This window comes from Cebus imitator, unplaced genomic scaffold (genome assembly GCF_001604975.1).
Source record: "Cebus imitator isolate Cc_AM_T3 unplaced genomic scaffold, Cebus_imitator-1.0 Scaffold4, whole genome shotgun sequence".
NCBI lineage: Eukaryota > Metazoa > Chordata > Mammalia > Primates > Cebidae > Cebus > Cebus imitator.
In genome coordinates this window covers 3037125-3050132 of record NW_016107319.1, presented here as the reverse complement: position 1 = coordinate 3050132, position 13008 = coordinate 3037125, and the positions used below count along the sequence as shown (strand labels likewise).

Sequence of the window (13008 nt, the reverse complement as noted above, 5' to 3'; positions counted from 1 at the left end):
GCAACCTCCGCCTCCTGGGTCCAACCAATTCTCCTGCCTCAGCCTCTCGAGTGGCTGATTACAGGTGCATGCCACGACACCCGGCTAATTTTTGTATTTTTAATACAGACGGGGTTTCGCCTTGTTGGCCAGGCTGGTCTCAAACTCCCGCCCTCAGGTGATCTGCCCGCCTCAGCCTCCCAAAGTGCTGGAATAAAAGCGTGAGCCACTGCCTGGCCGATAGTGTATCTGTACCATATTTATCCATTCATCTGTTGATGGACAGTTAGATTGATTCTGGATCTTGGCTATTGTGAATAGCATTGCAATAAACACAGAAGTCCAGGTATCTCTTTGACATACTGATGTCCTTTCTTTACATTGTGTGTTTGTTTTAATGTGTTGTGCATATATAACTGGCAATCAAACCGATAAGCTCATATATAAAAGTTGTAAGATGTGAGTTGACTTAACACAGACTCTGAGTTAGAAATAGCCCTGGTGGTAAGCAGAACACAGCAGCTGAAGTCTGGAAAGCACATTCAAGGCCTCGCTGTTGGACACAGCTCCTGACGGGGTTGAGACCGGAGGCTGAAGCCAGATGACATACTTTTCTGTGTTGCTGCAGGGAGTATTTGATGTTCTGGGTTTTTTGTTCCAGCTCAGCAGTTGTAGGAAACATTCAGATACTCTGGTAGGAACCGCTCAGCTTAAGTGTTTTGATTAGCTTCGTTGTACACAGCTCAAACACATGGGGCTGGTTTGCCGCTCAGAAAACAAGCATGATGTGTGTGGACCTGGGGTTTGGCAGTTGGTGGGCTGCGGGGGGTTATGAGTTTCTGGCCTCCCACCGGTGTTTATTTCTCCCTGCTCTCTCTCCTCTGGCCAGCACGGCTGTGCCTTCTTGGTGGACGAGGTCCAGACCGGAGGAGGCTGCACGGGCAAGTTCTGGGCCCATGAGCACTGGGGCTTGGATGACCCAGCAGACGTGATGACCTTCAGCAAGAAGATGATGACTGGGGGCTTCTTCCACAAGGAGGAGTTCAGGCCCAATGCTGTGAGTCGGAGCCAGCCTTCCTCTATATCCAGGGCAAAGAGGGGAGTGTCCCCTTCTCCTGTGTGTTTTTTTCTCACCATCAAGGGACTGGGTGGGCACCTACTGGGCTGCGGGTTTTCTAAGACCCAGTTCTTATCAATGCAGTTAGCTGTGGTGTGCCTTCCCAGCTCTCTCCGCAAGGCCGACTCTGGAATGGTCCACTGTCAGCCTTCTCCTGATTGCTCTCTGCATGCACACACAAGAATATCGTTAACAGCTGCCGCTGCAGACTGAACATTTGCTTTGTGCCTAGTTCTAAGTAATCCTCATATACTTTTAATCCTCTGAACAATCTAACCAAGTAGGTGTTTATCCTCATTTTACTAATGAGGATAAAATTTTACTAATGAGGCACAGAGAGGTTAAGTAACTTGTCCAAGGTCACACAGCCTGTTAAGTGACAAAGCCCGGATTCCAACCCAGAGCCCATGCTCTAACCCACTACCGTGTGTAATGCCATATGTCCATACCGATTCACACACACACACACACACACACACACACACAGCCATCAGGGACCAACGTCTTTTCATCATTCCTACATGTAGTTTATACCCTCAAGGTGCCTCATGGTCCAAAGTGGCTTCTGGTGCCCCAGCCATCACATCTCAATTCTAGGCAGTGGGAAAGAAAAAGAAGGGAAGGACAGAGTGGCCCCCTCCTTGTCTTTAGCATCCTTCCTAGAAGTCTCACATAACAGGTCTATTTCCAATACTTGACCAAGAACCAGTCACATGGCCACTCCTAGCCCTAAGGGAGGCTGGGAAGGGTGTTTTAGTTGGCTGCATGGCTACCCTGAATTGTTCACGGAGGGGTAAAGTGGGTGACCTTTGAGGGTCACTGCCGGCAATCCAGTCCCAACTCTACCTATAAGCCACGTTTGCCTTAGACAAATTGCTTAGCCTCCCAGAACCTCAGCTTCCTCCTCTACAAATTGAGGGTTATTGTAGGAGTTAAGGAACCAGCTGTCTTGGTTTCCTGGGACTGAGGGATTTCCCAGGGCATGGGACGATTTGGTCTCCCCATAGCAGTCCCTTCCTGCAGGGCTGCTGTTTGAAGAGTTCAGTGAGACTGGATGTGTTCTCCTAGCCTCTGGGAGATACTTACTAGGTTAGTTTCTCTCCTCCTCAAGAGAGGAGGAGGTGTGTCTGGGGGAAGTGACCCCTACAGGGTGTGTGCACGTGTGAACCCTTCTGACGCCGCCTCCTCATTCCAGCCTTACCGGATCTTCAACACCTGGCTGGGGGACCCGTCTAAGAACCTGCTGCTGGCTGAGGTCATCAACGTCATCAAGCGGGAGGACCTGCTAAATAACGCAGCCCATGCTGGGAAGGCCCTGCTCACAGGACTGCTGGACCTGCAGGTACTGCTGCCCTGCCCTGCCCTGCCCCAGCGCCACCCCCACGGCTCCCCACAGCCTCCAGGACAGCCCTGGAGCTCTTCAGCATGGTGTCGCACCTGCTGGTCCAGCAATTCGGAACAGGCTGTGCTGTTTCTAGCCTCCGGGGCTTTGCACATGCTGTGCCCTCTGCAGGGAATGCCTCCCCATCCCTCCATCCCATTCCAACCCCTGTTCCTGAACTCTTAGTTTTGATTTTTTTAATATTGAGACATGGTCTAGCTATGTTAGCCAGGCTGGTCTTAAACTCCTGGCCTCAAGCGATCCTCCCACCTCAGCCTCCCAAAGTACTGGGCAGCACCTGCTGGCCGTGGTTATCTTATCTATCTAGCTAGCTACCTAGCTGTTTATTTGAGACCTATCTATCTATCTATCTATTTATTTATTATTTATTTATTTGAGACCAAGTCTTGCTTTGTCACCCAGGCTGGAGTGCAGTAGTGAAATCTCAGCTTATTGCAACCACTGCCTCCTGGGTTCAAGGGATTCTCCAGCCCCAGCCTCCTGAGTAGCTGGGACTACAGGCATGTGCCATCACACCCTGCTCATTTTGTATGTTGAGTAGAGACAGGGTTTCACCATGTTGGCCAGGCTGGTCTCAAACTCCTGACCTCAGGTGATCTGCTTGCCTCAGCCTCCCAAAGTGCTGGGATTACAAGTGTGGGCCACTGCACCTGGCCCTGGTTATGTTTTGACACCAAATTCAGACATCCCTCCTTTAAGAGGCCCCCAAGCACCCCCTCTCTCACCCTCCCTGGTGTGGTCATTATTCCCTCCTCTGCGCCACCTGTTGCATACTTACCACTCGGCAGCACTGCTGTCCACTGCTGGGACTGGATTACTTTCTATCCTCAAGGTTTCATCATGGGCCAGAATAGCTCCTGGAGCTCCAGCCATTGCACCTCAATTCCAAGCAATAGGAAGGAAAAAGAAGGGAAGGACAGAGTGGCCCCCTTCTTGTCGTTAGCAGCCTTCCCAGAAATCTCACATAACACTTGACTAACAGCTGGTCACATGGTCACTCCTAACCATGAGGAGGAGGTGTGTGAGTGTGTGTGTGTGTGTGTGTGTGTGTGTGTGTGTGTGTGTGTGTAGCTCACAGACCTGAAGGGGTGTTTAAATGGAAGAGACTTTATTCTGAACCTCCCCAGGGCCACACTCTGGTGGAAGAGGGAGGGGTGTGTTCAAATTGCCAGCTCTCCAGTAATCGACAGGGGCAAGGAATGTGCTAGAATGAGAGCTAGAAAGACTTCTGAGCCTCATTTCCTCAACTGTGTAGACCAAATTGGGCCCTTCTTCACTGACAGGGGATTCAAGAGTGTGCCCACTGCCTGGCACAGGGGCTCATGCCTGTAATCCCAGGACTTAGGGAGGCAGAAGCAGGAGGATTGCTTCAGCCTGACTGAGTTTGAGACCAGCCTGGGCAACATAGTGAGACCCCATCCTCCACAAAAAGAAAGAAAAACATTGTGCATTAAGTGTCTAGCACAGTTCCTGGCTCTGTCACCACCAGAACAGGACCGTGTCTCTAGTTTCTACCAAGAAGCTGCCGTAAAATAAGACTTGCTCTCCCAACTCAGCTCCCAGTACCCTAAAATTATCTGAGGTTTTCCAAGTGCTTGCTTGCTGTCCTTCACAGGGACAGCAGAGTAAGGTGAAATCAAGGTCCTCCAGACCAGACGCCTGCATTTGTCCCCTTGGCTGCTATAAAAAATCTCCACAAACTGCGTGGCTTAAAACAAGAATTTCTCCTCTCACAGTTTGAAGGCCAAGGTCTGAAATCAAGGTTTCAGCAGGGTTGGCTCCTTCTGGAGGCTCTGTGGGAGAATCTGTTCCACGCCTCTCTCCACCTTCTGCTGGCTGCTGGGAATCCCTCACGTTCCTTGACCTATGGATGCTTCCCTCTGCTTCCAGCATCACTTGTCATTCTCTCCACTGTGTCTGTGTCTCTCTGTCCAAATTGTCTTCTTCTTATAAAGATACCAGTCATTGAGCCGGGAACAGTGGCTCACACCTGTAATCCCAGCGCTTGGGGAGGCTGAGGCATGTGGATCACTTCAGGTCAGGAGTTCAAGACCAGCCTGGCCAACATCATGAAACCCCGTCTCTACTAAAAATACAAAAAATTAGCCAGGCATGGTGGCGGGTGCCTGTAATCCCAGTTACTCAGGAGAATGAGACAAGAGAATTTCTTTGAGCCTGGGAGATGGAGGTTGCAGGGAGCTGAGGTTGTGCCACTGCACTCACTTCAGCCTGCATGACAGAGTGAGACTCCACCTCAAAAAAATAAAAATAAAAAAAATACCCGTCATTGGATGAGGGGCCACTCTAACGCAGGAAAATCTCATTTTAACCTAATTATTTCTGCAAAGACTCTATTCCCAGGTTAGGTCCTATTCATAGGTTCCAGGTAAACATGAATTTAGGAGGCAGTATTGTGGATTTTTTGTGTACTTACATGCACAATTTTTTTGTTTCTTTTTGTGGAGGAAAAAAAATCCACAAATACAATCAATCCAGTATAGCTCCCAGTCTCAAAGAACTGAGGGAGGACAGGCATTTCTTCTAGAAGAACCACCACCTTTCTGGAAGCGCTGACAATGGAGACGGCTAACATCTTTGGAGCACCACCAAGGGCCCAGCCCTGGGCTTAGGCCTTAACGTGTGAAGCTCACCACCGCCCACTGGGGGTCAACATTTATATCCTTCAGTTTATAGCAGGGGAAATAGAGGCACTTAAGTGAGTCACCCAAGGTTATATAGTGAGAAAGAGACAGAGCTGGGCTTTGGTGGTGGTGGTGGTGGTGTTTTTTTCCCTCCACACAAGACAGATGTGCACAGCTGGGCTTTGAACCCCGGCCCAGATGTCACCAGAGCTCTTAACCCCCTGGAGGTCCTGCCAGTCCATGCAGAGGCCACGGCTGGACCATGGGAGGCCTTTGATGAACCACAGCCCTTAAGGCCAGCTGGTACACAGTGAAGGCCTTTGACACTGGCTTTGTCTCCCCTGCTGCAGGCCCGGTATCCCCAATTCATCAGCAGGGTGAGAGGACGAGGCACCTTTTGCTCCTTCGACACTCCTGATGAGTCCATACGGAATAAGCTCATTTTAATTGCCAGAAACAAAGGTAAGGGGCCAGGAGCTGATGCTGAGTTTTATCTGCGTCCAGTGTTTCCTTCTGTAGCTGCAAAATGTTGCTAGGAACTCAGCAATATTTTGGGTGGGGGTAGGTGGGACACAGGTCTAAAAATAGCCTGAATGCTCTTTCTCCAAAGAAGAGAACGTGACGCATGGGATTTCTTTATCCATGTATTTACTCGACAAGTGTTCGCTGAGAAGGCGAGTTGTAAGTGGACACTGGAGACAGTTACAGTGATGACGAAGACCATCAGAGCCCTTCCTTCCGGAAGCTTGCTGTCTAGCAAGAAGGTGTGGCATTACACGTGGCATTTCACAAACAATCCACTGCAAATTTAAGTCCTGGGAAGGAGGAAATGGGGCTAAGAGAGCAAATAGCTGCAGCAGCTGGTGAGGCTAGGAAATCAGGGAAGGCTTCCTTGAGGAAGCAGTATTTTACCCTAAGTCTCCATGAACAGGAATTGGCTGAGTGAAGAAGGTAAAAAAGAGCATTCTGGGCAGAGGGAATGATGCATGCGATGGCCTGAGGAAGGATGGAGCTTACAGAGGTGGTAAAAGAGAAAGAAGGGAGCGTAATGGCGAACGGATGGGAGGGGACAAAGCTCGGGGAGGAGAGGCCAGGACCAGGTCACATGGGTCTGCAGATCAGGCTTCGTACTCCAGACTTCAGGCCAGGCACAGTGGCTCACACCTGTAATCCCAGCACTTTGGGAGGTCAGGGTGGACACATCACAAGGTCAGGAGTTCAAGACCAGTCTGGCCAACATAGTGAAACCCACCTCCACTAAAAATACAAAAAATTAGCCAGGTACGGTTGTGGGCACCTGTAATCCCAGCTACTGGGGAGGCTGAGGCAGAAGAATCGTGTGAACCTGGGAGGCAGAGGCTGCAGTGAGCCGAGATCACACCATTGCACTACAGCCTGGCGACAGAGGAAGACTCCATCTCAAAAAAAAGTACTCCAGACGTCATCCTAGGAGCTGTGGGAAGCCACTGAGGATGTGTGTGGCGGGGGTAAGGAGAGATGTTGTGGTGAGATCAGAGCGCCTGCTCTATGTCAAGCATAGTGCCAGGTCGTCTTCTTGTGCCATCTCATAGAATCCTTGCAGCAGCCTCAGAAGGGAGGGGATAATCAGCCACCATTTTTAAAATGAGAAAACGTGGTCTCAAAGGCATAAACAGGCCAAGTGCAGTGGCTCACACCTGTAATCCCAACAGGTGGGCAGATCACCTGCAGAGGTGGGCAAATCACCTGAAGTCAGGAGTTTGAGACCAGCCTGGCCAACATGGCAAAACCCTGTTTCTACTAAAAATAGAAAAATTAGCTGGGCATGGTGGTGGGTGCCTGTAATCCCAGCTACTCGGGAGGCTGAGACAGGAGAATTGCTTGAACCCGGGAGGCGGAGGCCGAGATTGCACCACTGCACTCCAGCCTGGGAGATAGAGGGAAAAAAAAAATAAAAAAAAAAAAAAAAAAAAAAAGGCATAAACAAACTTGACAAGGAAAGGACACCAGCTGTAACTGGTGAAGTCACCCTTTAAAATATGCAGGGCCTGTCCTTCCTCAGTGACAGCTCAGCAGCTCACACGTGCTTCTGACTCAGCCTGTGGTTTTGTAACTTACCTGCTTACCTGTTTTCTTGCCCTACCCCTCCATGACTTTCTGGAAGGCAAGGACTTTATCTCAGGAGTTCTCTATCACCAGACCTAGCTGAGGGGCAGCAAAGCAGGTATTCCAAGAAGAGAGGGAGAGAGGAAGGGAAAAAGGGAGGGCGGAGGGCAGGAGAGGAAGAAGAGAATGCTGGATGAGATATATGAAAGGAGAAAGGAAATGAAGGCTGGATGGGTGGGTGGTAGGAAGGACAGATGGAAGTCTGGGCTTCCATGATGGATGATGATAGATGGATGGATGGGCATCACCAATGGGTATCCCTTTCCTTCCAGCTCTCCCAGCACGAGACTTTGAGAAACCATGCTCCTAACCTGCCTCCTGCCTCTTCTCGTAGGTGTGATGTTGGGGGGCTGCGGCGACAAATCCATTCGTTTTCGTCCCACGTTGGTCTTCAGGGATCACCATGCTCACCTATTCCTCAATATTTTCAGTGACATCTTGGCAGACTTCAAGTAAAGAAGCCATTTCCACTACAGTGAGAAAGCCCCAATCCCAACAGTTGTCAAATTGATTAGTTTGCCTAATTCATGTTTTCACTTAAAAGTATCAGAGGTGAATGGAGCACGAAGGGTGATTTGTGGGAGGGAACATTTTTGGTGATGTAGGGGGAGGGGAGGGGAGGGAAGGGGAGGGAAGGACTGGTATTGATTTTCCTCCCTGCAGAGCCAATGGTGCACGTTGGTTTAAGCCCAGAAATCCTGCTTGAGCCCTGGACTCGTCTTGGGAAGGGCCGTGGGAGGTCCTGGATATAGTTCTGCCCAACCTTGACCCACCCCAGCAATTTTTGTGAAAGCCAGTCAAGGGCGTTGCATTTGCTCCAGGGACCGGCGGCTGGGCCTCCTGGGTGCCAGTCCATTTCAAGTGCCATATTCTGTGATGACGGATGCTAGCAAACACGCTCTCACCTCCTCTCCCAGCCCCCGGAGCTCTGAGCACACCCCACACATGGCGCAGGGAGGGACGGGGCAGATCCGAGGAAGACTGTAAAGCAGGGACAGGAGGAGTCAGCTCAGAGGTAGGGGAGGGGTTCTTGCACCCCCTAAGGATGAGAATCACTCCTCTCAGTGCACCTGGGGATTCCCCTAAACTGTGAATTTTGCCCTGGACAGGGCTTTGCCTTTGGAGGATCCCCAGGTGGCATCACCCATGGTTCTTACTTGGCATCTTCCATTGCCCAAACGCTGTCCTCCCTGTTAAATGTCAACCTAGGCCTGGACCTGGGTGGGAAGAAACTGTAGCCTGCATGTCCACAGGGACACACGTGAGCCCCAGCGTTAGAAGCACACGTCGGTCACCCCGGGAGGAGAAGCCCAGGGTCTGTGGCAGCAGAACCACTTCATCATGTTTCCCAGGGCACTTTGGGGTCCGACTTTTGGCCCCCCGCCCTGAGAGGCTCTTCCTCTCTCTTTTGCTCATCCACCTTCACTCCACTTCTGAGTAGACCCCGAGGAACAGCTAGGCTGTTCCACTAGAGTGAATCATTGCTGGACTGGATTTCTTCTTGAGGGAAAGCTCCACGCATGACAAAGTGGCCTGTTGGTTCAACATGGTTTCCTTGTACTTGATCCTCCTGAAATTAGAGCTTTTCCTGAGATGACTGAGTATGGAGATGAGCAGGCAGATTATCCCAAAATGCTTAACAGGGCTATCGCTGAGGCCGTAGTATCTCTGCTGGAGGCGAGACACTGAGAACTGATTTGACCTCAAATGCTCGTAAAAGAGGAGTTAATAGCCTGACAGCAACGAAGTATTTGGTGGGGAGCCTGAGAAAGCCTGGGTTGTTTTATCTGTCCAAAATGAAGCCTCTTCATTTCCTGGTGCCTTGGTTGACTATTTTAGAAGCTAGGCATATCAAGATTCCTGATTCAGCACTTTGCTCTTTTAATAACAAATCATCCAAAGATCTCAAAGTAGGGGTTTTTTTTTTAGCTTCCACTCTTCCACAGACTTGGTCATCGACCTATTTCTGTTGCGGAACGAAAGGCAATGAGAAGTTTAATATATATAAATTCGTGAGTTCTAGTTCATTCTGCATTCCTGCAGTCAATGCTAAGCCGTCGTTCTTAATCAGGAGTTCTGCCATGTTTAAGGTCACCTGTGCTCCCACTCTCTACAAAGTTTTACTCATTTTTATATTCCTTTATTTATCATTCATTCGTTCATTCATCTAACTTTCATTAAATACCTGCACCATCCCAGGGCCTGTGCTGAGCATCAGGAATACAAAGATGAGATAAGACATTGTCCCTGCCCCCAGGGGCTCACATCCCACTGGAAACAATTCAAGCAGGCAGCACGTGCTATGACAGAGGTGCAAGTAAGAGCCTCAGGAAATCGGAGAGGGTACCACGTTCACCCGAGGGTCAGAGGAGGTTTCAAGGAAAAAGTGGCATTGGAGCAGTGTTTTGCAGAATGAGCAAGAGTTCACCAAGCAGACAAGGCAAGGAAGGGTGTTGAAGAGAGGGAACAGCATGTGCAAAGGCATATCAGCTCATGACATCACATCTTTCACTGGGGAGCCAGATTCCACAGGCAGTATCCCGAGGTTCAATAAGGCCTTATTTAACAAGCAAGCAAAATGCAAACCAAACCATTATTCCTCTATTGGCTTAAGTACCCTTTCTCCTGAAAACTTTAGCATGGGGTGCAAATATTCAGTATGGCTCTCAGAGTCCAGAGGGTTTTAAGCCAGGGCACAACCAGAAAATTGGCTCTCTTCGGTAGAGAGAGGGGCTCCAGTATTTCATTCTCTCCCCATGGGGCATTGACAGAGAAATGAAATGGTTTTATCTGGAAAGTCATTTCCAGATTTAGTATTCACTCCTTACCAAGGGAAGTTACTTCTTGTAAAAAATTTTAAGCCATTTATCAACAACTTCTTGTTGATTCAGGGCATAATGAGTTCCTGAGACATCCTCTTTCGGGGGTGGGGGTTTATTTCCAGGAAAAGAATTTCAAGGAAAAGAATTCTCAGCAGAGCTTAAGATTGTAGAAACTCAGCAGAGGCTGGTAAAAAACATGGGGAGCCTGGAGGACAGGTTGCTGTCTAGGGCAGAGGCCAGGAAGAAGTATTTCTGTGGCCAATGGTCTGGAAGTGAATCCATCATACATTAGTGCCGTAGAGTTCCGTAACCATCCAGCAAGTGTCGTCACTTTTACAGAAAACAAGGTCCACTAATAGCAAGTCTTAGCACATCCTCACTTCTATTATAAATGGGTGTTTTTTAAATAATTTTTACTGACGCTCAGTAACCATGCAAAATTGTGCATAGCATTAATGTATCTATATGCCTAACCCTGTCTGTATCTATATATCAGCTCATGATAGAAAACTACAGCTAGGGAGCATTGCAGACTTATGCATACAAAGTGATCCTGTTTACGAGTAATCTGGTGACAGTGCCAATAAATGATAAAAAAAGAAATCAACATGTCACAATGTAACTGATGACCATATTCACAATTTCATGAATTAAATGTTTCCTGTGTTAATCAGTATTCTTAAATAAAATTTATAATTGAAACATCCAGAGTGAATGTGGACTTCTTTAGTGGAAATGGTTTCATTAAATAATTATGTGACAAGTGCCTATCAAACGCCTGTTATATACCTACCCTTTAGGGATGTCTTGGGGAACACTCTACGTGCATAACTCTGCCTTGGGATCGGGAAGTACTGTGAGGCCATTCATGTCATTAAGTAAATTAAGGGCATGATATGTGACAAGGACATGGGATGGACAAGGTGTGGTCCCTACTTGCAGCTCACATTCTTTTTTTTGGGGGCAGGGGTGGGGGGGACAGAGTTTCACTCTTGTTGCCCAGGTTGGAGTATAATGGCACAATCGCAGCTCACTGCAACCTCCACCTCCCAGGTTCAAGCAATTCTTTTGCCTCAGCCTCCCAAGTAACTGGGATTACAGGCACCTGCAACCACACCCAGCTAATTTTTTGTATTCCTTGTAGAGACGGGGTTTCACCATGTTGATCAGGCTGGTCTGGATCTCTTGAGCTCAGGGGATGCACCTGCCTCAGCCTCCCAAAATGATGGGATTACAAGCACCTGGCCACCACGCCTGGCTAATTTTTTGTATTGCTAGTAGAGACGGGGTTTCGCCATGTTGGCCAGGCTGGTCTGGAACTCCTGAGCTCAGATGATTCACCCGCCTCGGCCTCCCAAAGTGCTGGGATTACAGGCGTGAGCCACAGGGCCCAGCTTGTTTTCTATGTTCTGTCCTTCCTCTGGGGAGGCAGTGGAATGACCCATCTCTGCTGCTGTCTAGATGGGTGATTTGGGGTAAGTCACTCCGGTTCTCTGAGCCTTATTCTGCAAAATAAGGATGAATATAGGATTGCTATCTAACATTTATTTATTATTGCTATCTAACATTATTTATTGAGTGCTTGCCTGGACCAAGCACTATTTTAAGTGCTTTTCATTTAGTAAGTCATTTAATCCTCCCAGCAATCCTGGGTAGGTGGTGTTACTATCTTCACTTCACAGATGAAGAAACTGAGGCAGAGAAAGAGGGTACACAGCTGGGAACCGGCAGGGCTGAATTCAAGCAAGCAAGAAGTTTTGCTTCAGAAGCTGCGTGCTTCACCAAAACACTCCACCACCCCTCTGGGGTTCTCCAACTCAAACTGTTGCTGGCAGATTAAACAAAATTATATAAGAATTTCCCAGCACACAGTAGGTGTTTAATACATGCTAGTGTCTTTTCCTGCTTCTTCTCCAAGAATAACTGAATGTGTCTCATAAATAGTTCTGAACGGCAATATTATATTTCTGTAGCGTTAGCTTCCCGCTGGTAAATATTAAATCTACTTCCCAGCACAGGTACAAGCCCAACTTAATCTGGGTGTATATTTCAACTGTTAATCAGTAAAACGAATGTTTTTGTCCCTAGAGTTGGTATAAACATGGCTAGATGGTATCGGCCTTGCCTGATGGACTCTAACCAGGCAAGCTTTTACAGCTGAATGGTGCAGGATCAAAACAAGGGCATTAAAAGTTGGACTCTGCCTGGAGTTCAGAGGGACCCTGTTGCTTTCCATTTAGGAACTCACGAGTCTTTAAGTCATAAAGCAGTAACATAAAGCAAGCTCCCAACTCTAGTTATTTGGGCAATTCATCCAGGCTGTCCTCTGCAAGCTGCTGAGCGCACCAGATCTGTTTTGGGGAAGTGTATTAAACATGGTTATGTAATGATGAGGTGGGGGGTGCCGTAGACATCTGACCCTACGACAAGGTAAGCCTCATTTTTAGTAACCGGCATAGGAAGGGGGAAGATAGCTACCACTGGGTTGTGGTCTTCCACATACACAATGGGATCATCATCACCAGGTCCCAAGCTTGTGCAGACCTCATGTATAGATGGTGGCCATATGAAAACTGACACGTGGCCAGGTGCAGTGGCTCACACCTGTAATCCTAGCACTTTGGGAGGCCAGGGAGTGGGGGGATCACTTGAGGCCAGGAGTTCGAGACCAGCCTGGCCAACATGGTGAAACCCTGCCTCTACTAAAAAACACAAAAATTAGCTGAGTGTGGTGGCGGGCGTCTGTAATCCCAGCTATTCAGGAGGCTAAGGCAGGGAATCACTTGAACCCAGGAGGCGGAGGTTGCAGTGAGCCTAGATTGCACCACTGCACTCCAGTCTGGGCAACAGAACAAGGCTCCGTCTAAAAAAAACAAAAAAAACAAAAAAAAAACATATTAA

The 13008-nt window shown here is 48.6% G+C and overlaps 1 protein-coding gene across 2 annotated transcripts in view; it reads left to right on the top strand.

Moving 5' to 3' along the window:
* Positions 1 to 10813, top strand: part of ABAT (4-aminobutyrate aminotransferase) — a 116534-nt gene extending 105721 nt beyond the window's left edge. The window contains exons 13-16 of one of the 2 annotated variants that reach the window (XM_017533784.2): positions 869 to 1036; positions 2292 to 2438; positions 5491 to 5602; positions 7620 to 10813. In XM_017533784.2, the coding sequence (XP_017389273.1) occupies positions 869 to 1036; positions 2292 to 2438; positions 5491 to 5602; positions 7620 to 7741 (549 nt within the window). In that variant the 3' untranslated portion in view covers positions 7742 to 10813. The remainder of the gene's footprint in view (positions 1 to 868; positions 1037 to 2291; positions 2439 to 5490; positions 5603 to 7619) is intronic. The other variant, XM_017533792.2, reaches the window with a different exon arrangement.
* The last annotated feature ends 2195 nt before the right edge of the window (positions 10814 to 13008 follow it).